Below are 24,549 nucleotides of genomic sequence, written 5' to 3' on the forward strand. Positions count from 1 at the left end.
TATTTATGGATCGTATATTTTTGGTTTCTTGGGAGTGGTGTTCAGTAATCTGTTTAACGAAAATACACGGTTAAGATGAAATAGGGCTGGGTTTCCCTTATTGGAATTGTTACGGAAAGAAATGATCGATTATGATTACAGAAGAACAATTTGACTCAGCAAGAAACATAGCCTAGCACTCTCTGGAAGCCCTTTCCATAGTAAATCCAGTTCTGCTAGCTGAGGTAAAGATATAGTAGGAGAGATATGCTCTACACCACCTACCTACCGTTCTGTTTAGTCACACCAGAGGGGAACCTCTAACGCTGAGCATTGGAGCTCTCAAGACGATCATCCATAGCGAGCAGCATTCTTCTGAGCTCCGACAACCGCCGCAATAAAGACGTGCCCATAAATCCCACTCTTCAACCCTTCAAAAAACAAATCTGCGGACACATTCCAATGGCGAAGAACTCCCCCCATGATCCTAACCAAAACCTCAAGATCCTGCTGATTACAATAGTCGCAGAGTTTGACAATGTTGTCTAGTAACTCTTCGGACCACTGTTTCGTAGGATCAGCGAGGTTGGTGACGCATGATGTGGCCAACTTATCCAAGACCCTTTTGCGAAGAGATGGGATTTGAAGAAAATCGGCGGCTTGGAAGAGTGCGAGATCGTCTTTTCCTAAGGTCCATTTGTACTCATATCCCTGTTCGTACTGCCAGGCGACGACTTTTTGGAAGACATCGGGTTCGATTTCTGAAAGGTAGAATTCGCCAGTAGTCTTTTCTTTAAAGGAACCGGACTTGAAGGCTGTTTTGAAGAATTCGGAGGTGAGGCAGATGACTGCCCGGTGAAGTTCGAAGGGTTTCTTGGTAGACCCCGCGAAGACAGTTACGTCAGAGAACTCGGCGTTATCAAACATGCTAACCAATGTTGGTTAGACATTTCCACTCAACAATTGGAATGAGAAAGGTGACTTACTGTGTTAAGACTGGTTTGTCCGCAAATGGCTTTTCCGGTTCCTCTACGGGGTTATTGGAACTAAGTTTTTTAGAGGAATATGTATCCCATCGGATAGGACTTTTAACCGGCAAGTTTCTTCGAGGGGCAGGAGAACTATCTAATTCCGCCGAAGAGGGGGAGTCATAGTATCGTGGAGGTGAATATCCGTAATCTGAAGCTACGGAAAACATCTTTACTAGCTTTGGATTGAATTATTCGCTGCAAGAGCCTGGCTTAGATGTTATCGCTATCTTTGGTAGCTCAATATCTATTAGCATCTACAAGGAAGCCTTAAAGAAAGTGCCGTAATCATACTTACTGTTTATCAGTCGAGAGTTGGGAATCTACTGGTCGAGAGGTGGTCAAGTTAGGATTTCCGCAAAGAGACTGCTGAAATATTGCAGGATGAGTAAAGGTAATGCTGAGACGGAAGATGATATATGAAGTGTTGATGGATCATGATGTCTCATGCGACGCCCGGTTCCTGCCGTATACTAGCTTCCAAGAATTACGGTACATGTGCTATTCCGAAGTGAGACAAGGAATATACTCACACTACTCACGTTTTGGTTTTTGGGCGCCTAAAGAAAATATCTATGATTCACCACGTCCGAACACTAGTGGATCGCAACGGAAGACTTTGATTGTTGACCAAGGGTGAGTTAAGAGAATATGATTGAACTTCGGTGCGTCTGAACAGGAGCCAAACTACGAATAACTTTTGTTCGTGGGCGGGAGGCTGCTCTGGCATCGAGACGAAGAATTGATATACAAACTTTCGCATTAATCTCTTTCGCAACATATATATAGAAACTTCTATGATCGGATCAAAACTAAATGATTCCATTGAATGAAATCTAATAATTTGAAAAATCTCACATCTATATATATTTCTCCATGCACCATATAAACGGGGAGCGAGACGGGTATCAATGGTTCAAAAAAATAAAAGCTTTCCTCCGCGATCGTCTCAATGTAGCCTCGTTCCGAGCCCCGGTCAGATCAATGAAATCCCCTCCAACCTTAACCTCGACTATCTCCATTTTCTCCAAACCCTCCTATCTACCTAGAGACTTTGGTATATATGTTGCATGTATCGATAATCAGCTTCGAAATCAGGTCCTACCTCCACAATAGCGACACTCACTCCTATTCCATACTAGATTACTCCTTCTCCTCCTCCTCCTTAACCCCGCCCACTCCATATCAAAACATCTCCCACAACTCCTCCAATGGCCCAAATTCCTCTTCGCCCCAATAAATGCCGCCACAAAAACGCTACTAACCCCACCACCCTCTAACGCCTCCAAAAAGCAATCCGGCAAAACCACAAAGTGTACTGTAATACCTTCCATACTAATTATCAAATCGTTTAAATCACTTGGACGGGCGAGGTTACATATTCTATCCAACGTTCCTAGGAATCTTGCGCAAGCGGCGTTCGTGAGGTCGCAAAGTTGTGTATGACAGAAAGTTACTAGCGTCTTGAAGAATTTTTGACAGAGGGGGAGTTGAGGAAGGAGATGGTTTTGTAGAATTTGACAACTTCATCGTTGGAACCCGTGAGGTCGACGTTGAATCTACCGTCGTATTGCCATGTCGGTGGAGGGTCGGTTGTGGAGGATTCTAGTATTTTTGAATTAGTGAGTTTTATATCGCTTTGTCTTGAAGGGAGGTACGCACGATAGAAAGTTGATTTCGTGGGGAGGACTTTTGTATTAGAGATACGCCGTCGTTTCTTCCATTACCTACTCACTAATATCTCATAACTCGAGCCTGATACCGACCTAACCCTACTATTTTTAATAGCTGCGATCTCTGGCGTCCCCTAAAACTCAAGTAACTCCTCATCCTCATCATCTTCTAGCATTCGATTATTATCATCATCAAGACTAACTTGAACGGTATATTCAGATGTGGGAGTTATTGTTCCTGCTATATCTGAGTTTGGGTTTGAGTCTTCGGTGTAGTATTTTGGGGATTTCGGGCCGTAATCTTGTGCGGAAGGTATGAAGATAGTCCTTGAGAGTATAATGTCTGATCAATCCTCGACGATCCTACCAGAAAAATATGATATTATTCCAATCCCTCAGAAGGACGGTAGAATTCCAGCCTCCCTCCTCACTTATACCTACCGTGCCTGAACAATCTTAAGCCACCAGTTAAACACCCAGATATACGAAGGGGGATACTTGTATTATTTTTCTTATATTCCCTCCGGACTTTCTTCCTTGGAAGGAATACATAATCTTCATCTTCGCCCTATAGTATAAAGGGTAGCAAGGTCGGCATTAGCCTGTAGGGCTACCATCCTGCTTGATAAAAAAATGTTAATACCAGTTGTGCCGTTTTCCTATGTATATATAGATAATTACGAAAGGAAAGTGAATAGGATATCCCCACCCGATATATCCCATCACCCCTCAAGAAAAGAAAGTCTCAAAGAAACCTCTGATCATCTGATTCTCCCTCCTCAAGCTCAGGACCAACAGTAACCAACCCCTCCTCCCACCTCTTCAACCCCTCCTCCCAAACCTTCTCATACAACTCCCTCCCAGCCATCTCCTCCCCATCACCATCATCACCATAACCACCCCACCCCTCCCCCTCTTTCTCAAACCACCCCTCAGCACCCGGATTATACTTCAACCAAGCCTCCAAAACGCCCACTAACCCATCCACCTCCTTCATCTGCGAATAAACACAAAGCTCCCTAAGATGCTCACCCGAAAAGGGAGAATCCGTTTTTCAACCACCTTCTTAGAGTCGGAGGTGATGGTTGTGGTTATATACGATAGGATATCTGTTTTCATATCCTTGACGAGGAGGTAATCTGCTGCTTCGTAGGCGTTGAGGATTTCTTCTGCAGTTTTGAGGGAGGCTAAGGAGGTTGCACCGTTGTAAAGGTAGGAAATTATGATTCTGAAGGCGAAGGGGGAGAGTTCGGATAAATTAATGGGTTTGGTGAAGATTGTGGCGTGGAGAGTTGTGGCGCGGGTGTAAGACGCCAGCATTGGGGATTTGGGGAGGACGATTGATTGGTGGAGGTGGAAGGGAGTCAAAGACGGGCCGATGAGGACGGTGAGGTCTGGAGCCCGTCCGATTTCCGTCAAACTTCTTTATTTTCATATTAGTGGTATTTTTTGATGGAGAGGAGAAGGGAGCTCACGGAACAAAGTTATCCTCTGTTTCTTGGGAGGAGGATGCGGAGTCATCTTGGCTTTGTTTTTGACATTAGGATGGTGGGAGGTCGGCTTCCAGGGATGAGGGGAGAGGTTGGTGGGGAGGCCATCGAGGGGTGGAAAATAGGTCTATTTATATTTATATATATACGACGTTATAAAAAGGGAGGAGAAGGACATTATAGGAACGTAGGAGGTGATTAAATTAGCGGGGGCGATGAGGCGGCGAGGTGGGGATGGTTAGTGGAGGACAGAGTGGAGGTGGAGAGGAGGTGGTGGGAACTGGGTAGGTGTGTCGGCGGGATGGTTGCTTTATTGCTTCAGGAATTGGTATTCTAGGATAGCATGAGACTCTATCTAGTACTTCATGTCATTCATCTTACGGCCATTTCATCTATATTATCGGTATCCCATGTGTCCTGGGATTCTATATATATGGTTTCTAAAATATCATTCTAAAAAAATTAATAGATATGAAAAAGAACCCCCGAGTTTATCTGATTTTGTTGAGCCCAATCGATCGGAGTCGGTGAGGGATATCATGACGTTGGGCTTTATCTTACCAGCCTAGGCATCTACGAGTTACCCTGTGGCCTGTATTATACTGTAGTGTAGCTACGGCGTCAGCAATTGGTATTTAACGTCTTCATGCGGTACGATATCATTTGCTCTATATTCACTTGGTGACCTTTGCGAATGCCACGGATGGTCTACCGTATTGGAGAGTCATACGTTATTAATATTTGTTCAAGAATAGGTGGTGCACCTACGGAACCGAGACTACGGGTGGAATATGACATTTTAGGATGGAATGATCTTGATGGGGAAAGAAATGAATGAAGAAAACAGTTTCCTGGCAATTGGTTGCACATATGACGTGCAAGTAATTGCAGGCGGGATGCAATATTCTTGATAAAATACTATTTCAACGGATGCATACCCCCCACCTTCAGGCATCGGCCATCTCCTGGTCCGTTGGAAATGATATGCTCAGGGTATCATCTCTGGGTCTCTTGGAAACCATACGCCAGTTATGCCATTTAACGTTAATGCCATCGAAGGATATTGGGTTCATACATACTCTCTCCCAAAGGGCTTTCTTCAGCGAGTGCACTTGTTGTATTTGCTTGACATCATGTCGAATACGCGGCTTGGTTGGGAGGGTGGTATTAGATGGCATACATTTGGCTATAGGAAAGTTGCAATTGACGACCTCATTTTTGGATATGGATGTAAATTTCTACAAAGCCAAACGGCATTTGATGTAGGGCATTTCAAGGATAAACACGCTAGCGCACGGGGACAATAATCATTGGTCTCGAGGGTAACCAGTTGTGCATGTCGGGGATAGCGATGACTATTGCATGCATTGACAAGTAGCTACTTACATAACTATTTCCAATTGTCTGTCTGAAGGTTATGGAATGCACGAAATCTGAATCGGATACGAGTTATGCTATAAAATCAGTGGCCATGGCTTACGAATCTCACGAATAAACTACGCATGAAGAGTGAGATAATTTTAAAGATGAAAGTACAAGAAAGAATGTGTCGCGCAGAAAAAGATTTTCTATTAAAACTAAAGGAAAGAGAAAAAAAAGGGGGAAAGAAATAACAAAACGACAGTTGGTACAAGATTTTATCGAGTAGTAGCCGTAGGTAGATCAAGTAAGCACTTGGTGAAAAATTTGCTTATTCGTCCGCTGTTACTCCAAGTCTAACTCTTTTATGAGGGTTGAGACAATTCGATACGTCACAGATGGGCTTCCTGTAGAAATACTGCCTGAACAATATCCAGCTGCAGGCAGGAGACCGCGTTCTTGACAAAAAACTATTTTATAGCACTCATTCCTCCCACTTCGGGGCACTCGTAATTCTTCCATCTATTGAAAAGCACATGTTAGCCATTCGTAAGTCAATGTAATCGATGAATAATGTCTTATGCGTACTCCTGCCCGAAATATTGCCTCCAGCATACGCACGGTTTGCCGAAAAACGCCCGTCAGACTGCGAAACCGTCGACAGTTTCCCAAAATGTATTGCACTTTCGGCATTTTTTGTGTTCTCGATTCCGTTCTTCGCGATGTTCCATATCTTTGTCAATTGTTCATCCCATTCTTCGTTATCTTCGATATCTTTGACTTCCTCGGTTGCAGCGGCAATGGCAATGAGACATCTTTGGACGTATTCCATTTCCTGAGGATGACAGTACTCGTATATAGCGGTAACGATTTCAATGGCGCCCTTGGGTCCCATAGCTTTGCACACGATACACTGCCTACCCATATGGCTTTTATAACTTGCCATCGCAACTTTCAAGTAAGTGTTTTGCAAGTAGGTGGAGACGCGGTAGGTGAGGTCCATGAGTACTTTGGTTTTATAGATATCGAGGAGGAGATAGTCCGCGGTTTTAAAGAGTGATAGGATCTTGGACTTTTCGATCAACTCGAGGTCTTCGTATTTAGTGAGGTTATAGATCCAGTTTACGATACTCTTGAAGGCTGGGGGTTCGATATCTGGGAGTCGAACGATGCGGTCTCGACCTCCCTTGAAGCTGTCACTTCGAAGCGCGGCATTGAAGAAATCGGATACGGAAAGAGTGGATTCGTGAAGTCCAAAACGCTGTCGTTTGGGGCCAACAAGGACGAAGACATCGGGACCATTTGAGCTTCTCATGAAGAATGATTAGTATGTCATGGTAATGTATATATCATGACGAGGCGTTATTACTCTTCGCATGCTTCGGATTCTGATGGCTCTTGTCCAATAGTGTACTCTGGAGTTCGTCGTGACGTGTCAACATTGTTTTCTTCCATCTACATATTTCATTAGCCTCAAGTCTTGAATGAAGAGTGTCGATTAGAAGGGTGACGTTCGATGACATACCTTCCCCTTCTGTGAACGAGTGACAACCAGCATTTTGTAGATATATGGCACGCAAGATTCAATGGCAATCAAGGGGGGATATCAGATAAAGATGGTATATCCTGAAGATGGTGATGCAAATGGTGGTGGTGATGAAGGTAGTGATGGTTGGTGGTCGAGGTTGTGGAGGAAAAGATCGTAAAGCCTTAATAGGCCCTCTCAACGCGTATTCAACATTTATTTAAACACCACTCTCCCTCCTATTCTCCCTCCTTTCCTTATCTAAACTATTACACAATCTTCGGAAAGTTCTAATACCGTCTATCTGCACGAAGAAATGACCTGGTCCGAGCTAGAAGAGTCAATCGGCCCTCCTCGAGGCGGCATCCCGAAGAAACGAATCGAAGAACCACCCGAAGATTACCCCGACCCTCCTCCACCTCAGCAACAATCGCAATATCAACGGGACGGCGATGCTCAGTATGTACCTGAAGCTTGGGATGATGAGCTTGTAAATCAACCAGAGGTATGGGATGGTGGCCAACAGCAGGAGGATGCTTGGGATGATATCCCACAAGATCAGGAGCCTTGGGACAATCCTCCACTTCGACAGGAAGCTTGGGTTGATAGTACACACATAGATGAGCCAAAATCAAGGGGTGACGCCCCGGGTATAGAGCAATCTTGGGTGGGATCTCCGATGAAAGGTCAGCAGGTGAACGGTTCTGCGAAGGAAAAACCGAAGAAAGAAAAATTAAAGAAGAAGGAATCGAGGGACAAGTCGCCGTATAAAACTTTACAGTGGCAGGGCTCTCCACATCAACAGCAACCTCAGAACGACACTCCACATCAACAACAACCTTGGAATGGTACTGCACATCATCATCAGAAACAACAATCTTGGGATGATACTCCACAGAAGCCTCAACCTCAGGACGATTCACCAAATAGGCCTCAGAAGTGGGATAATGCTCCTCAGGAGCTTCCGCCTTGGAAGGATCCTCCACTGAAACCTCCATCGTTGAAAGGTTCTTCACAGAAACCCAAACCTCGAGACGATTCATCGCACAAACCCCAATCGCTTAAAGGTTCTACTCATCAGCTTCCTTGGAAAAACTCCCCACAGAAATCTCCATCCTGGAAAGATTCTCCAAGTAGACCCGAGCCCTGGAAAGACTCGCCACAGAAACCCAAACATCGGGAGGACACCCCACAGCAACAGCAACCTTTGAATGATATTCGCCAGAAACCTAAACGTCGAGACAAATCTTCCCATAAACCCCGATCCTCGAAAGACCTGACTGATCAACCTCAACTTCGGGGTGATTCTCCCCGTCGAAAGAGGATCGAGACTCCTCCACCGCATCCTCCTGCCATGCCGCCACAACCACCAGCCGTACCACAGGGCCCACCAATCCCAGAAGATCCATCAAGAAACGACCCAAAGCCAAATAAAAATCGAAAATTGAAGTCAAGCCACCCGCCACGTCCTCCACCTATCCCACAGCAGCTACCACCGTCTGCAGATTCCTTGTTAACGTAAATCTCAAAATCCTCCATACCCTCTTCTGATCTTTCAAAGTAGTTATGTTAACATTCATCACAGCCTACTTCGTTCCAAACAATTCTCCGATGTAACCGTCGCAGTCGGCACCGGCAAAGAAAAACGAATCTACGAACTCCACAAAAACATCCTCTGCACCAAATCCGACTACTTTGCGGGATCGGTCTACCATCTCGACTCCGACCCACGGCTAGAATCCGCCTTGATCTCCCTCCGAGACCTCTCCCCCCCAATATTTGATCTAGTCCTCGAATGGATCTACGGCGACGTCCTCGTCCTCGAACTTAACCAACCACTCATATCAGCCCTCTACCGCGCCGCCACTTTCCTAAGTATACACGGCCTAAAAATTCACATTGCAAGAAGTGTTTCAAAAATGCTTAAATACAAACGAAAAAAAGGAACACCAATACACTTCGACGGCTTCGAAATCGTACGCGGATTATTCGAATACGCCGAATCACCAGAATACTTTACCAGTCTACGAAAATGCACCGATGAACTAGCCTTGCAATTCAATCTTCCTATGCACATGATAAACGCCGAAATGTCAAAAAACGATGATGGTGCAACTAAAGCGAATACAAAATTTTGGATGGCCCTGGCGATGAGTTATCAAAAGGCCCTACACGCAACCGTATGCTCGGAGTGTAGGTCTATAGTGTCGACCAGGACCGGAACGGGGTTGGATAGAATGTGCTGTCATTGCGATACTGATGACAAAGATATGGAGGTTCCGAGGCCACCACCGCCACCACCAGCAGAGATGCCACGACAAGGATCGGATTATAAGAGCAAAGAGTCTGATTATAACGGCAAAGGGCGCGCTGATGGCAAGGTTAAAGAAACCTAGAAAGCTTGTCTTCAATTTGAGAAATTTAGCCGCTAAACGAAAATACCTAACTACCTGTTTCACCTATAATGTATCCCAGATCGATCTCCTATGCTGAGATCCCTTTCCCTCTCCTGACTTCAGGACTACCCTTCCCGCTGTGCAACTGGCATCGACGTGTACGTTCATCTTGCAAATTAAATGGCCAAATCGGGAACTCGTGTAACCCGTCGGTCAATTACTACTTCTGTAACTTCGCCAGCCAATCATTTTGCTGGATGAATGACGAGGATCTTTCCATGCTTGCCAAGACTACAGATCTCGAATTTTTCGAGCGTCAAGATGGCCGGCAAGCCCTTCGATACCTTATGGATCGATAGGTTGTTCCTGGTAAATTGATTCTGGAGCACTTTCTATTATTACAAAATGGGCTGTCTAACCGGTTGTCAAATATTGTCCGGATGTCCCAATGATCTTTGACTTTAACATCTCTAAAAATGGAAAGATTCCAGCGACAGGTGTAGGCGGCCATGTGGTGAAGTGAGATCGTACCTACGTGGAATCCAATATCCAACAATCACCACGAACCTCGACGAGTTGGCTATTGTGTTCCGTCGGTGTATATTCAGTGGCTATATCACATCTTACGCTATTCGAGTCTCTGTTGACTGTAACATACGACCGTAAATCCCAAAGATTTTTAATTTCTATAGTTCCAAAAGCGGGTCGATTTCTGTGACGGACAGACACCAACATCCCGCGAGGTGTCATCATACCTAATTATACAACCCATATGGCATTCAATATTCAAGAATCGTCATGACTTTCGACTATTCTATAGTAATCTTTCCCCTTCTCCTTTTGTGAAGGCACCGGTGGGGGGATCGGGTGGGTTGAGGAGGTTTATCCGGATAAAGACAAGGGAGGAGGGGATTTTATAACATCCAGCGCATACCAATAGATTGGTGGTATAACATAATAGTCTTGAATGTTTGGCCATCCCAGTGTCTGTGTCAGCCGCCAAGGCCGAAGCATCGGTGGGAACCCAACACAAAAAATACCACAATCCGTGACAACACATCTCGCTTAACACCCCATGTCGGGCGGGGATCGACGGATGTGGAATAGTCCGTTCCCGGGATCCCAAAATGGGCGACGAGGAAGCTCTACTTTCGGACACCCTTGCAAGACGAGGAGGACCGACGTCAGCTTATCGACGAATCAAGTATTTCAGGGTGGAAAAGTATTTCTGTGGGGATTTCCGGGGATTTTTGAAAGTTCCTTTCTCGTGTAGTTTGTTGGTATATTTCGGGTTTCGAGAGTTTGGGTGGTATTACATATTGATCTTGTGGCCCGTGTGAAGTGAACTACTCCAGTTCGATTTCTTGACGATATTGACTATTGGATGGAATTTTTGAAGGGTTTGGGTACATCAAATTACAGCCCCGGGGCCTTGATTGCGAAACCGCTTTTACTACCGATATCGAATGGCCTAGCCGGGGATCGAATTGGATCCGTAAGCTTTCATCTCTTCATCACAATGCATCGGCGTCACTCCATCGCCCAACTCCTCACCAGGGTATCGTGGGCGTAACTCGTCTCTTCAGCTTCGGGCGGAGAAAGAGTGGAGGTTTCACAGTTCCTCCAGAGGTTGCTGCGGAACATGCACGCGGTAGGCCGGCCATCCCCCGATGTTGAAACATGCAATGGAACCGATTCCTGTTATACTATTCCTTTAGACGAAAATAGAAGAAGCTACTACTCGAAGACTGACGAAAATATGAAATTCAAAGCATTAGTTTTGAATACGATGAAAGAAAAGGAGCAGGTTGCTAGAGGGTCCTTCTTGGAGCGACGAGAGACCGGAGACCATGAGCTCTGGTGTTGGATCTTATAGCCGTGAAGAGGATGAGCAATCTCCGAGATCGTTTAGGGGTTATGGTTAGAAGGAGGTGTTGTCTTCGGGTAGTTATTCTAGCAGATAAAGGGCTACTACTGTTTCTTGTCTATCTCTTTATTTATTTTAGGTACATAATTTGAAGCTATAGCGTGGGAATACTAGGCCACCTGTTCACCCGCATAGCCCGCTATATAGCCCCATCTAGCGTATGCATGGTAGTAATCCGACGTACAAAGAATACGGCAATCTATCGCGGGGTCCATTTAGAGATACCAAAAAGTCTATCGACGTGCATACTTCTACCTATCTCTTCTTTTCATCATTGATCTTCAAGTACCAAATTTTATCCTCTTCCAAACAAACAGTGATCTCTCAGGTTTCGTTATTGCTACTAGGGTCAATAATTCGAATCGTATACCCTTCCATCCTATCCTTCTTCTCCTTTACCTCTTCCTTTTCCTCTCCCTTCCCACTCTCATTACTAGCCCCGATACTCCTAATCTTAGCTTCCATATGACTCTCAATGAAATCCGCATCCGGGCTTCGGTAAACAATATTGGGAAGACGTGGCGCAGGGGTTCCGTTGACCTGTGCTGATTGTCGACGGGGGATAAAGACCGAAGCAATGGATGTGCTGGTGGTAGTAGTAGTGGTGTTACTGTGCTTCCTGCTGCTTTTAGTAGACTTTGAGCGTGAGACTGTGACGGAACGGGCGAGGTGTTGGGCGCTGGTGACAGTCTTCTGGGAGAATTTGCGGGAGAAGGCTGTGAAGTAGGACTTTAGGGATTTCTTTTCTTTAGGGGATTGGATGGTGTCTGATAGAGGGATGATTAGCTTTCGAGTATTGGTAGTAGGTTTGTTTGGGTGATTATGGTAAGGGCAGGGAGGACAGGGAATCGATAATTACCGCTCATCTTGAACGTTATTAGCTTTACTCGTAGGGATGGTGTAAGTGATACCCTCGGGCCGGGGTACTAGATGTCAAGGATTGACGGTAGAGGTAATGGCGAGGGAGGTGGCGTTGTTGAAGTTAGGTAGGTTGGTGATTGTTGATTTCAATATCACGAGCTGGTGTTGTAAATGTCATCGACCGGCCATTTGGGATACCATCGGATATTGAAGATATCCGCAAAACGTGAGTATAGTCTTTTCTTCCGCGTTAATGTTAACAGCCTGATTGTGTCTGGAATGTCGTGATAGCTTCCTTCCATGTTGAATTCTGCGGCCTTATCTTGCAACCGGTTTGTTCGGGATTTTAATCGTGGTAATTTAGCTGCTCGGCATTAGATTTATAGTCCACGTTCTATTTTAATCTAACGCCGCACCAGCACAATATAAAAGGAGAATATATGGAAAGGAGAATTTCAGGGATCGAGAGTAGTAAATTGGGTCACCTGCTATTAATATTCCAATATAATATACAGGAGGTGGTTTAATTGCGGGGATCGAGGTGTCCTAGCATTTATAAATGTTGGGTTTGACGACGGCGGCATGTTCCGGCCCAATGCTTTTTTCAACGTTTCTCAACAGGAAACGGCGAGCGTACACGTGCGCGCGCACGGTGATAATACTGGAGGTATTGCTTTCTAGAATTCTATCGGACTATTTATTTGGACGGGATGGCGTTCATACGATTTATGTTACCCTTAATACACGGAATGGTAAGGGACATTCGGATGTTTTCCGTTCTTAGGGACCATTTAATCCTTGCCTTTAACACGGCACCCGGAACATATCTAACACACGGGTGCTTAAGAAATATTGCGGAAAGCATACGTAAGGAAGACGGCATCAAAATCACAACCCGTGCGCTTGGACCTATTGACCTTAAATGTTTCAGCGGATGCAGAGGGATCGACGAGGATATCCCATGTCTTAAAGACGCAGGACCACGTGGATCATAATATGATAGGTGTAAGGATTTATGCGAGTGGGATTCTTGATACTAGACATGGTTGCGTAGCGGCTAATTGTGGACCAGACGGAAGTATGTTAATCTGGAATCTTCTTCGGACCGCCCTTTGCTTAAGTAAGGATGGCCTGTATATTCGCCGACTGTAGCATAGTTTCCCAAAGAAGTTGGAAAGCAGATAATATATGAGTTTAGATGGACCTCATAGCAAAATACCCTATACTGGCGAGTCTCTAGCTTCGGGCTCCTTCTGGCTTAAGGCACCTTCCGTTTTATCTTCCTTACGAAAGCTTGCAAAGCTAGTAACTGGGGGTGATCGCACGAAGAGTCATCCCCTTCATGCGATTACCCCCCTCGGAGCGGCCAAGTGCGTATTACCGCCACTCCCGACCTTGTTTTTTTCACCCAATTGATCTCAGAGCTGGGGATAGGTACGCTTTTCGCAGAATCATGATAGCTGTGCCGACCGGTGTGGCGCCGTGTCTCTGACGCCGCTACTTTTTTTGCTCTTGATCCACGTTTGGTCATGGATCTCAATAGTGACCCTGCATCCTTGGTCCCTTCCTTCGTCTTCTGGGAGATCCGGTGGGTAATCCCAGTGACTATGCTTCCGAAGGATTGACCACTTTTAGTCTTATCTTCCTAGTTTCTAATATGCGAAACGAATCATTAGTGGAGCTAGGTTGCCATTGTCGGGCTGTGAGACAGGGGAGTACCAGGCATCGTTGAGGCGTTAGACGAATATGAGTTAGGTCATCCATCTACTGGACGTACCATTCCTACGGATATCGTATATTTTCGAACTCTCACAGGGATAGCCCCCGCTAATATATATGACGCGTGTGTACGTAAGTAGCTAGTGTACTTGTGAGAGTAATTTATATCATCATATGAGACACAGAGGCATCATAATCCCAAGAGGAGGAACCGACCCAGCATTTAGGAAATGCGACTCGCCCTGTCGTCTTATAGAGTATAGATTTCGACTAATATTTCATATAACGCGATCACGAGTACTTGTCCCATGAAAATTGTCTATATTGCGCGTCTTTACCACGGTATGGAGTAAACCGTTTGCCTGGTGATGGAAGATTTAACTTCAACATTGTTGTTAATCTAGCAAAGTATCTCAACTGGTCACTCTTTACAAACTTGGGGCTGGAACGTTCTGGCTGTTTGTCAAAGTATCCAAAGTTGATAGCAGATATTCTATGATATAAAAACTAAAACAGGCATTCATTGATATATGGCTTTCTGGTTGTTAGGCTAGGACTCACCCATTACCACTAGATCAATGCAATCTACCCCCGATTATAAAACAGCGACTCGTCATACCATCTCTCTCCACTACCTCCACAAGAAAGCCACTCCGTAATAAACTCATTTCGTCCAATTTGTCGCCTCCAACGTTCTCTATCGTATTCTCTGTCATCCGTCAGGTCAAATTCCTGACAGACCAGGCATTTTGTCCTTAAGCTACTGACTCGGTATATGTCGCAATGGCAGGCGTCTGAGACGGAGGGTCTTGGATATGGGTGGGTGCACTTTGGTTTATGTCTTCGATGTTAGTGCTGGTTGTTTGATAGAATTGTTTTGGGACTCGGCTGATACTTACGATGCAGTGATAAATTGTCCAGCACATTTTAGTGTCCGATGGGGTCTTCTTTCCAGCGTCACGGAGGATTAGTTTATTGTCGAAGTCTCCTAGATCCAATATGGTCGTTACGGGAAGCGATATTCTCTACACTGGGACTTTGGATGAAGTTGCTCTTTTCTATGGCGTCTAGGCTATGCTTCTATACGGTGAAAGGAGGAGTTGGAAAGGGGACAATCGATTCAAAAATCGCTCGTCCCGAGATATATACTCCGATTTGAAGTTGATGTTGAAACTTCGATAAATTGATTGGGAATGCCGTCAATGTTAATACTAATCGAATTACCTTTTTCCTAGATATGGCCTCGTCTCGTACCCAGACCTGGTCAGTGGGACCCTTGGAGGATCTCGGGGCGGTTCATATTCTATATTGGTCAAAAAAGTGCTTCAGATGTATGTTTCTCTTGGCGCGAGACCGGACCAGAGATACATTCTTACAATATTGTATTCTACTCAGGTCAGAGTTTATGACACGACTTTTTATCTCGGTGCCTTATTTCACATCAGCTGGGGGAATATCAATGCCCTTGATCTCTCTGCAAGCAGGAGCATAGGCGATATACGCTACCGGCATTTCGAAGCCTTAAATTTGTTTCACCAGGTATTATGCCCAACCAAACACAAGACATCTCACGCAAAATCCAACAATAATGGTAAGATGGATTTGTGGTAACTGACATGTTTGAACGGCTGCCGCCTTTCATCTCCTTTATACATTGAGATACCGAAATGCAAGTATATGCAGAACAAGTTTAGAACCTGGTAACCGCTTTTTTCACTTTCTTACACATTAAGCTTGCTAACAAAGGAGCTGATATTGGATACCTACATCGGACTGATTCCTTCACACCTCTCAAAGCTCTCCCTAGACCTTACAAGGTGAGCCTGGACAATCAACATCACAGGTATTCGGTTTCCTGAATCGCAATTGCATCGTAAGTATACCAGTTCTCGGGTATTCCCGGTCGCAGCCTATCGGCCCATTTCTATATGGCCTGGTTACACGAGATGATGTGTATTCGCTAACTCGGCCGGGGTAGCTTGCAAACCTGTTGTCACATCCGCGCCCGGTACCTATCTGCTGCAACGACAATATCAACTTCAAGTCAGATTCATTGCCTCGTACCCCAAGCTTCGCGTATCCTATTCATATAAGGAATTTTTTCATGTCTTCTTAGCACCCTAGCTAATATCATCTATCTAAGTAAAGCTGCATGCAAGACTAACTTAGGCCAAAGGAAGGCCCGAGATTAAGAATATGTGCTGGAATATCCGCATTGGTCGGGTAAGTTGTTTGACCACGGTCCGGACCCTAGGCCTCGCCCCTCGGCTCTCGCACAGAACGTCTATTCCTCATAGGGGTTGCTGAGCTTCTACCCGTGCCCGAATTAACATACCTTCCCCAGTGTTCTCACCCAGAACCGACGCCAGACCTCCTCGCAAACCTAGCGATATGCCGCTGCAACCGCTACACCACCAGCTGGGACCCCACCCCCTGCAACCCCTGCAACGACTTCCTCGTCGAATCCACCATCTCCCAAGCAGACTTCATCGATATCCAAATGTACAACAGGAACATTACGTACTTCCTTCAATCTACAAATGATTTTGGTATTAAATACGATCACCTACCGGAGAGTATCGGTGATTGGGTCGCTTTGCCAAGTCATGTCAGATTCATGGTGAATGGTCAGGGAACGTTGATGGAAGGTACTGGTGTTGAGAATAATCCTGATGGAGCTGGGACTCCTATTATTCCTGACGAAGGTCAATTGTCGGATTCTAATTCGACGCTGGTTTGGAGTGATAGCTCGACTGCTAGTGAGAATGGCCGTAATGAAGTCCCCGGTGGCATGTTAGATGACCCGTTGCCAGTTATTCGAGAGGAAGAAGCTGGGGCATACTGAGCTGCCCATTTTATGCTAGAATCGATAGCTATACTGTAGCTGTCTATTGTTGGTTTAATATGTACTTAGAACGGTTTCCTTTGGTGCTCCTATGGCCCCTATCTTTGTTTCGAAAACACATTAAATGGATTCGCATCACCACCGTCACCTCAAACACAGATCTACGCTCATACCGCTATGGTTGCCGATCAACGCCGAAATATTTTTCGCAAACTCCCACCCTCGGGACAATCAAGGACTCTCAAGGGATTTAATTGATTCGGTCGTGATACGATTAGAAGTTAGATAACCGGTTACCCTTATTGTCTGGAGCTGGCTTTACCAGCGGTACTCTACACTCGCAGCTAACGACGTCTGCTTACCAAGTTGACCAATAGCGAAGTCTTTTCATAAATCTTTGTAAATTCTGAAACACCGACCATTCCCGCCATGACTACGTTGAAGGTTTTGCGTTAAGCTGACATATTTGTTATATTGCATTTTGGAAACAACCACTTCTGCAAAAAACTCGACCGGCATCGACATCGTTGGCTCTCTATTGTGCCCTGTCTAGCCATAGTGAACATGTCTTGAAAACCTCGGTGCTCGAGCACTCGCTCTCTAAACGTTCTCCAAGATAATGTGGAACCTCGAGCGGAATTTCAAAACCTAGCTTCTTTTGCAATCTGCATAAATGCTCCACCTAGTTCGCTGGCGTCCAGATAAGAGTTCTCTGCTCATGGGACCTATCAAACCACCTTTTTGTATGTAAAGCTAATCGAAGCCACCAATAAGTGAAGAACGGTGATAAGGTGAAGATTACCTAGCGCTGTACATTCAGTGATTACAGTACATTTCCTGAACATACGATCCCCGGCCGTATAAACCGTTCTTGAAGAGCTGCGAGAACGGCAACCCTAGCCTCGAGCCCAAGCGCTCTTGATAGATATTTGAAAGCAACCCGCTACTAAATACTGCGACGAAGTCCTTTGTAAAACTACACGTCTATTCGTGGTAGACTCTCTAGAACAACTCTGCACTTCAAGCGCTGAGTGACGAAGTTTATATGACAAAAATCAACACAATTACGCCAAAGCGCTGAAGCATCCTAAAAACGACTGCCCACCTAGCCTTATCAGTACCAACTATCCAATTATGGCTCCCCAAACTCCGAACACCTCTCCAAATCCCTCGGCCCGAAGCTCTCTAATAAATTACCAATCATACAGTACATATCTCGCAGCAGGGAGTCCCCATCTAGCCCAGAAAATAACCCAAACCCACGGTTCTACTAACCACTCTCGACTAGCTTCAAGGCGGGGAATACCCACCTTTCACCCCGCACTTCTAAAATCCGGGGTTAACAAGGCTTTGATTACATCTACCCCAGATATCCTCACGGAACGAATATGAAATAATAAGCCCCTCCCCCTTCGGAGTGCAAATTCCTGGGAGTCGAAGAAGAATTCCAAAATAACTCCAAAAATTCTTCTTCAGTTCGGTCAACCGTTTGACTAACTCACCATGGCTCTCATTTTAATCCTAATCGCTATAGCTCCCCTCCTCGGTTTCCTACAATTATTATGTACTAGATATAAACCCCATCTCCGTAGAATCCCCGGTCCCTTCATCGCATCGTTTACAAATGCATGGAGGTTGAAAGCCAATTTAAGTAGAAGGCCGGATATTATTCACCAAGAACTTCATAAGAAACATGGAGATCTGGTTAGGATCGGACCGAATTGTGTATCTGTCGGAGTTGCGACTGAGGTTAAGACTATTTATGGGATTACGAAGCTATTTCAGAAGGTACCTCCCAGAGCTTTTTTTTCTTCTCTTTTGGATGGAATGTTGGCTAAAAAGTGGTTTCGGGGATGATATACAGTCAAAGTTTTACCCGGTCACCCGTCCTATCGCCGCTGGGAAGGAGGTGCTCGGAGTATTCGATGTAACCTCAGAAGAGTTACATAAAACCCTCAAACGTCCCATTGGACATGCATACGCCATGAGTACTCTGCTAGACTACGAGCCGTACGTCGATAGTACCGTACAAGTCCTGCAACGGAGATTAGAGGAGTTACATGTTGATAAGGATAAACCCTGCGATTTGGGTGAATGGCTACATTGGACGGCATTCGATGTCGTCGGCGAGATGACGTTTAGCAGACGGTTGGGGTTTTTGGAGCAGGGGAAGGATGTTGATGGGGTTATTGAGGGGACGCAGTCGCAGTTGGATTATTTGGCGGTGATTGGGCAGATGCCGTTCCTTGGTAAGGTCTTGCGGGAACTACATCGTGAGAAGAATTTTGACACTGATATTGGCGGCTTGCGTAGATCACTTCCTGATGAAGAACCCGATCCGAATTTGGTGGAAAGGGAATCCAACTTCGCCGGTTACAAGTTTTGCGTTGAATTGTATGCAACAACGGCTTCGGGAGAAGGAAAAGGGGGATAGCAGTAATCGAAAGGATTTTCTGTCAAAGTTTTTGGATGCGGCGGATAAATATGAGGGGAAGATTCCGAGGGAACAGGTTATAGGGTGGGCTGCCGCGAATGTTTTTGCGGGAAGCGATACGACGGTAAGCACATACACTTGATATACGATATACGAGGAAGTAATCGAGGCTAAACATTACGAATAGGCGATTTCTTTACGTGCCATTATGTGTAGGTTCTATCTTTATTGAGTATCTTCGATACGTATAGAATTTGATTCACTCATACTAATATAAAACAGACAACCTCATGAAATTCCCCGCAGCCCTCCATGCCCTCCGCACCGAACTCTCGGTAGCCGGCATCTCCCCTTCCACAATCCCAAAATACTCCCAAACAAATTCACTCCCCTACCTCGGCGCCATAATCAAAGAATCCCTCCGTCTCCACCCCGCAGTCGGCATACTCCTGGAACGCATCGTCCCACCGGGTGGTGTAAACCTCTGTGGCGAATTCCTCCCAGAAGGAACGATAGTTGGATGTAACCCATGGGTTATTCACCGTGATACACGAGTATACGGCGCAGATGCAGAATTTTTTAGACCGGAAAGGTGGATCGAGGCGAGCGAAGAGCAGAAGGCGGATATGGAAAGGTCGTATTTGGTGTTTGGGAGTGGGAAGAGGACTTGTATTGGGAAGAATATCAGTTTGTTGGAGATTTATAAGATTGTGCCGTGGTTGGCTATGCGGTATGATGTAAGTTGCCCTGGCCAAAAATTACGCTGACACGGTATCTCTCGTTATTCTAACGTATTCCTTTTATGATAGTTTCGACTTGTCCGGCCGAATGAAGGGCTTAAGATCCATAATTCGTGGTTTGTGGGACAGACGGGTTTGGACGTTTACATTACAAGTAGAAATGGCGCGGATTGTGCGGTATAGAAATATTGTTGCGTAATATTAATTCAAGCGCTCTGTACTCGAAGATAGTGCAAACCCATCTCCTGTGAGGCTGATACATATATATCAAATGTGATTCTAGATCTGTTCGAGTTCTGGGGCCCCAAAAGCTCTTCAGCAATACGATCGCTACCCTCAATCCTCTTCATCTTCCACCTGGTTTTGCATATTCATAGGAGCCATCATTTTGTTTTGTTGAAATTTTTGTTGCTGTTCTTCTTGTTGGATCAACTGATTTTCTGTATTTAGGATTTCTGACTCGGGGTTTGGTTATCTTCTGTAGAGTTCTGTATCCAATCGGATACACTTGCCGATGATTGAGGGTTATCATAATTGACAGTGTGAGGTTGTGGTATGGAGTCTAGGAGCCAAGCAGCAGTCTAGCTGCCCCATCAGCTATGCAGAGAATAGTATGATTTGGACGGTAGAAACTGGTTGTATTGTAAATAATATAAACGACAGGATGACATGCAATAGTGTAACTAAGATAAAAATAACTGAATGCCTAAGTGCCAGACTCCTTGCTTGTTTTCAAAGAGACGTCTAAAAGAATGACTGCGGCGAGAACGATTTATAGAAACCAGAACGCCAAGAAGTGTTGAGAACAAGAATGCAACAGATCACGTGTAACCATACCTATGCTTCCACCTCCCATTCGCTGAACCATCTATATCCACCACAACAGCTTCATGAGAATATATATATATATATGTTTAGATCGATGGGTATTCTTTCCTCCATTTGGTATGCGGCATCTTCTTGTCGGATCAAATCGGCATTCCGTTGGTCGTCAATTTGATTGCCTTGGATTTCCGCCTGCCCTTCTTCTTCAATCTCTATTTCATTCACTTCGTTCCTTGATTGGGTATTTCTTCTGATAACGGTGCTGATTGGCGTCTTTGCTCTCCTAGTTCAGACACAACACGGGTGCCAGCCCGTTGCCCCTAATAACCTCGAGTTTGCCATTGATCCAGTATCGAGTAACTAGGATGTCTCGGAGCCACCGGGCTCTCCTTCCAACCCTTCCTCGGAAAGGGGCCTCTGAAATTCGTCATTAAGGCCAGTGCTTCTTTATAAGCTGCCTCGTTATCATTTTTGATTTGCTCAATGCGAACGTGGTTGAGGGAATTTTCATCTTCATGTCATTGGTAACTTCGTAATCCTAGATATTTCCCAAACTAAAACTTCAAAGCCAAATTAGATCTTAAATAGACCTCCGGGGCCCCGATGCACCAAATTACAATACAACGGGGAAGCAATCATCTAATCACTCCTCCCCCGAATCTCAAGAGCCACAGGATCATCGCTAGCCTTCTTCTTCAAAACAAACTCCAGCGCTCCCTTTCCTCCAATCTCCCCAACTTTGTCTTTAATCACCTGGAATAGTGAAATCAATTTCTTCAGTATCTCCTTATTGTCATTCGCCCATTTTGCCATTCCTTCCGTGATATCTTCTTTCGATGTCTCGGCTTCCGAGAATAGACCTCGGGTATGGTATGCAACGAATACATTCCGGGTCTGGCTGAAGAATAGCTGTATGTACAGCTTTTCTCGGTTTAGGCCGGTGTGTTTACCCCGGGTTTTCACTTGGAGGATTTTGTGGGCGGGGAAAATGGTGTTGGGGGTGTGGATGATGTCCATGGGGATTTGTGGTAGGCTTATCGTATCGGGGTTGTTAACTATATTGCAAATGCGTTATGACGACTGAGTAGAAATTGACGTCGGGGCCAGGCAAAAACTAACCATCTGCACTCGTTGACTTGAGACTCGACAGCAACTTCGTAGGCACGTTACTCGTTTGTTCGGTCTTGACGGACAACGTTTTGAATGCGTCCAATAGGTCAAATGTATCCGTTGCTGGCGACTCATAGGGTGTTCTGTCCGGATCCTCACTCCCGTCTTCGCTATCATACTCCGACTGAGTGTCGGGCTCCTCGAGATCCCTTAACGCATCCTGTGAAATCCACTTGACGAATTCCTCCCTCGTCATATCGCATGCATCCGCATGATACCTCACCAACAGCTTCATCCCAAACAATTTATACTCAACTAGACAATGAAATCCCGTAACATCTTTCGGTCCTCTCTGAATTACCCTCCCATCCTCGCAAGAGAGGAACTGACGTGTTTCTGTGAGGAAAGAATGTCCAAACCCTCTGAAGTCGCGAGAGGAAACGATTATTTCATCGTTTTGAGGCTCCCATCTTGTCAACACCAAGGTTTTCTTGGCTGAACTATCGTCGTAGATATACTTCCCAGTATCATTATCATACCCAGAAACCATATCAACATCAATACGCGTAGCCTCCGCCCTCCGATCCATACTTTTGATCCCCCTGCCATGTCCAGGACCTAGTTGCTGAAAGAACGGATGTACGGGACGAGATCCACCTCTAGCCCTCCTAGCCGCAGCCGCTTCAATAGACGGCGCTCGCCATGGTGTTGAAGTAGCAGGCTTTGTCGGATCTTTATTCCCAACTGCAGATAATTCGATTAATTCGAAGAGTTTGATCAAGTTATTGCGGTCTGTGACGACATCGTAATCCGTTATTTTGAAATTCTTTTCACAGGCGTGGCAGGCCGTGAGACCAGGGATTAACCCGGATTTCCCTTTCATGCGGGAGGCGTTTTGGTCGATGAAATAGTGGCCTGTGTCGGGTTTTAATTGTAAGGGGGGACGGCCGGGGGGGAGGTGGAGGATTGGTGGGGCGCCTAACACTCCCGATGGTTATAAACATACTGAACTTAAACTAGAATATTTGAACGCGGAGATATTGGAAGTTCATACCGGGTACTTGAATGGTCGGAATCTCGGAATCGGCTTCATGTTCGGCTAGCCAGTTGTAGGATGATACTATCCGTATACCCTCGATTAAGGGTACATTTTCGGTAAAATCGGCTGGCGCCTTCACGCCGCTGACAAGGATTTCGGTAACATCATCTTCGAGACCTTCTTTAATATCTCTCGCGACCGAAAACATCTTGAGGCTGGTAAAGTTAGTAAATCTAGGCCGTTTGGAAACACAGTTATTCTTGTGGCCGTTGTGAATACGCACGTGTTGGCCGTCGGTAAGTCCCTGTCGTAGATACGCTCTCTGGAGCAGCGGTGTATCCTGATATTTCAGTCGGTAACAAGAATAACAACCCTATTATGACCAATATATAAACGAGACCATGTCGTGAGAGATAGGGCTAGAAGCTTCTAAAGCTCTGGATCTTGATAGAAGCTTGATTTCTCCAGCCTTGCGCATCGATCCTTCAGGCATCGTTTGATCATGCAACACCCTTGTCATGTTGGAGGTTGTTGGGACCAGCAGGTTGCCGAACGGATTGTGCCGTCCCTTCATTCTTAATTCTTGCGAATGGAACTTCCGATTAACGGTGGCGGGCCTGTAGCCGGCCGAATCGTTCTTGTAATCAATTATATTGTTTGTTTGCTGTATCGACATATATACGGAATATCATCAGCCACAGTGGAAGAAGTGGCTAGTGATATAACGCCACCTGAGTGGCTAAATGTGGCGTCACCTATATCATTCAGATGCGAATAACGTCTATAACTTTACAAAAGCTCGAAAGTTCGTAGCTTTTTAACGGGCGCCTTTTTAAATAGCAGTGAGAATTCCTCGAAATTTGAAAGTCCGTACTAGATCCCCTCGAGATCTTTGTAATTATATTTCGACCCTTTTGTCGGGACTCCTATACCCGCTAACATAGTATTAATTCATTAATTGTAAGCTTTATTACCCCGGCTCCATCGCTCCGACTAATTTACGTACGGAGAAAGTTGGAAATTAGTGGGGTCGCTGGCATTTTTGCCATGGACTTCGCTTTATCGGATCTCGGTCCAGAGAGCAACTTCATCGCCCAGCCGTCGGTTGCAAGTCAGGCTACATTCGTGCCCGATACAATCTCGAGGACACGCATGGCATCGTTCGAGATATCAACATCCCCAGGAACGTACGGAAAACCGTCATACGTCACACGTACTCCGATATCTATCGGATCTGGTCTCGAAACTATACCAGATTATGAGATAGGAAGTTGGCGACTTCGGCTACGTCAAGCTTGAGCTTCAAGGAACAAATAGATCAATGATAATTGCATCTAAGTTTCTGAGTGAAGCGAAAGTCGCCACCTAACTTGAAATTCCAGATATGATCGAGTCCTAGCGACAGATCACTCTCCGGAAATTATGCGATCCGCATGCTCTGAAAAGTCCTCGAAGTCGGAGGAACTCACTGCCACTAGGACCCCTAGAAGATGGCCGGGATCATTTTTAGGAACTACCTAGATATTCAGTTGAGCATATCGAGAGAGAACTATCAGACGTCGCTGACGATAACCCGTATCGATTAGATTCTATGTCAAC

General features: G+C 45.4%; 8 protein-coding genes across 8 annotated transcripts; 3 read left to right on the plus strand and 5 right to left on the minus strand.

The window, feature by feature from the left end:
• Positions 1 to 330: 330 nt before the first annotated feature.
• Positions 331 to 1,177, minus strand: DFL_000380 (uncharacterized protein; the record flags this gene model as incomplete). Its single annotated transcript, XM_067632789.1, has 2 exons — positions 331 to 907; positions 966 to 1,177. 2 exons carry the CDS (start codon positions 1,175 to 1,177, stop codon positions 331 to 333), a joined length of 789 nt encoding a protein of 262 aa, XP_067494912.1.
• Positions 1,178 to 3,425: 2,248 nt separating this feature from the next.
• Positions 3,426 to 4,201, minus strand: DFL_000381 (uncharacterized protein; the record flags this gene model as incomplete). Its single annotated transcript, XM_067632800.1, has 3 exons — positions 3,426 to 3,677; positions 3,743 to 4,074; positions 4,156 to 4,201. The coding sequence occupies 3 exons, from the start codon at positions 4,199 to 4,201 to the stop codon at positions 3,426 to 3,428; spliced, it is 630 nt and encodes a 209-aa protein (XP_067494913.1).
• A 1,812-nt stretch (positions 4,202 to 6,013) lies between these two features.
• Positions 6,014 to 7,087, minus strand: DFL_000382 (uncharacterized protein; the record flags this gene model as incomplete). Its single annotated transcript, XM_067632811.1, has 4 exons — positions 6,014 to 6,051; positions 6,118 to 6,836; positions 6,899 to 6,984; positions 7,055 to 7,087. The coding sequence occupies 4 exons, from the start codon at positions 7,085 to 7,087 to the stop codon at positions 6,014 to 6,016; spliced, it is 876 nt and encodes a 291-aa protein (XP_067494914.1).
• Positions 7,088 to 7,370: 283 nt separating this feature from the next.
• DFL_000383 (uncharacterized protein) lies at positions 7,371 to 9,450 on the plus strand (the record flags this gene model as incomplete). The annotated part of the gene is made up of 2 exons (XM_067632822.1): positions 7,371 to 8,572; positions 8,640 to 9,450. The coding sequence occupies 2 exons, from the start codon at positions 7,371 to 7,373 to the stop codon at positions 9,448 to 9,450; spliced, it is 2,013 nt and encodes a 670-aa protein (XP_067494915.1).
• Positions 9,451 to 11,701: 2,251 nt separating this feature from the next.
• On the minus strand, positions 11,702 to 12,243 carry DFL_000384 (uncharacterized protein; the record flags this gene model as incomplete). The annotated part of the gene is made up of 2 exons (XM_067632833.1): positions 11,702 to 12,144; positions 12,237 to 12,243. 2 exons carry the CDS (start codon positions 12,241 to 12,243, stop codon positions 11,702 to 11,704), a joined length of 450 nt encoding a protein of 149 aa, XP_067494916.1.
• Positions 12,244 to 16,153: 3,910 nt separating this feature from the next.
• Positions 16,154 to 16,802, plus strand: DFL_000385 (uncharacterized protein; the record flags this gene model as incomplete). Its single annotated transcript, XM_067632844.1, has 2 exons — positions 16,154 to 16,180; positions 16,302 to 16,802. The coding sequence occupies 2 exons, from the start codon at positions 16,154 to 16,156 to the stop codon at positions 16,800 to 16,802; spliced, it is 528 nt and encodes a 175-aa protein (XP_067494917.1).
• A 1,503-nt stretch (positions 16,803 to 18,305) lies between these two features.
• On the plus strand, positions 18,306 to 20,159 carry DFL_000386 (uncharacterized protein; the record flags this gene model as incomplete). The annotated part of the gene is made up of 6 exons (XM_067632856.1): positions 18,306 to 18,590; positions 18,667 to 19,051; positions 19,116 to 19,360; positions 19,424 to 19,448; positions 19,519 to 19,973; positions 20,046 to 20,159. 6 exons carry the CDS (start codon positions 18,306 to 18,308, stop codon positions 20,157 to 20,159), a joined length of 1,509 nt encoding a protein of 502 aa, XP_067494918.1.
• Positions 20,160 to 21,440: 1,281 nt separating this feature from the next.
• DFL_000387 (uncharacterized protein) lies at positions 21,441 to 23,443 on the minus strand (the record flags this gene model as incomplete). Its single annotated transcript, XM_067632867.1, has 5 exons — positions 21,441 to 21,856; positions 21,921 to 22,889; positions 22,966 to 23,165; positions 23,234 to 23,272; positions 23,346 to 23,443. The coding sequence occupies 5 exons, from the start codon at positions 23,441 to 23,443 to the stop codon at positions 21,441 to 21,443; spliced, it is 1,722 nt and encodes a 573-aa protein (XP_067494919.1).
• Between the last annotated feature and the right edge of the window lie 1,106 nt (positions 23,444 to 24,549).

This window comes from Arthrobotrys flagrans (genome assembly GCF_004000055.1).
Source record: "Arthrobotrys flagrans strain CBS H-5679 chromosome Unknown unitig_15, whole genome shotgun sequence".
Lineage (NCBI taxonomy): Eukaryota > Fungi > Ascomycota > Orbiliomycetes > Orbiliales > Orbiliaceae > Arthrobotrys > Arthrobotrys flagrans.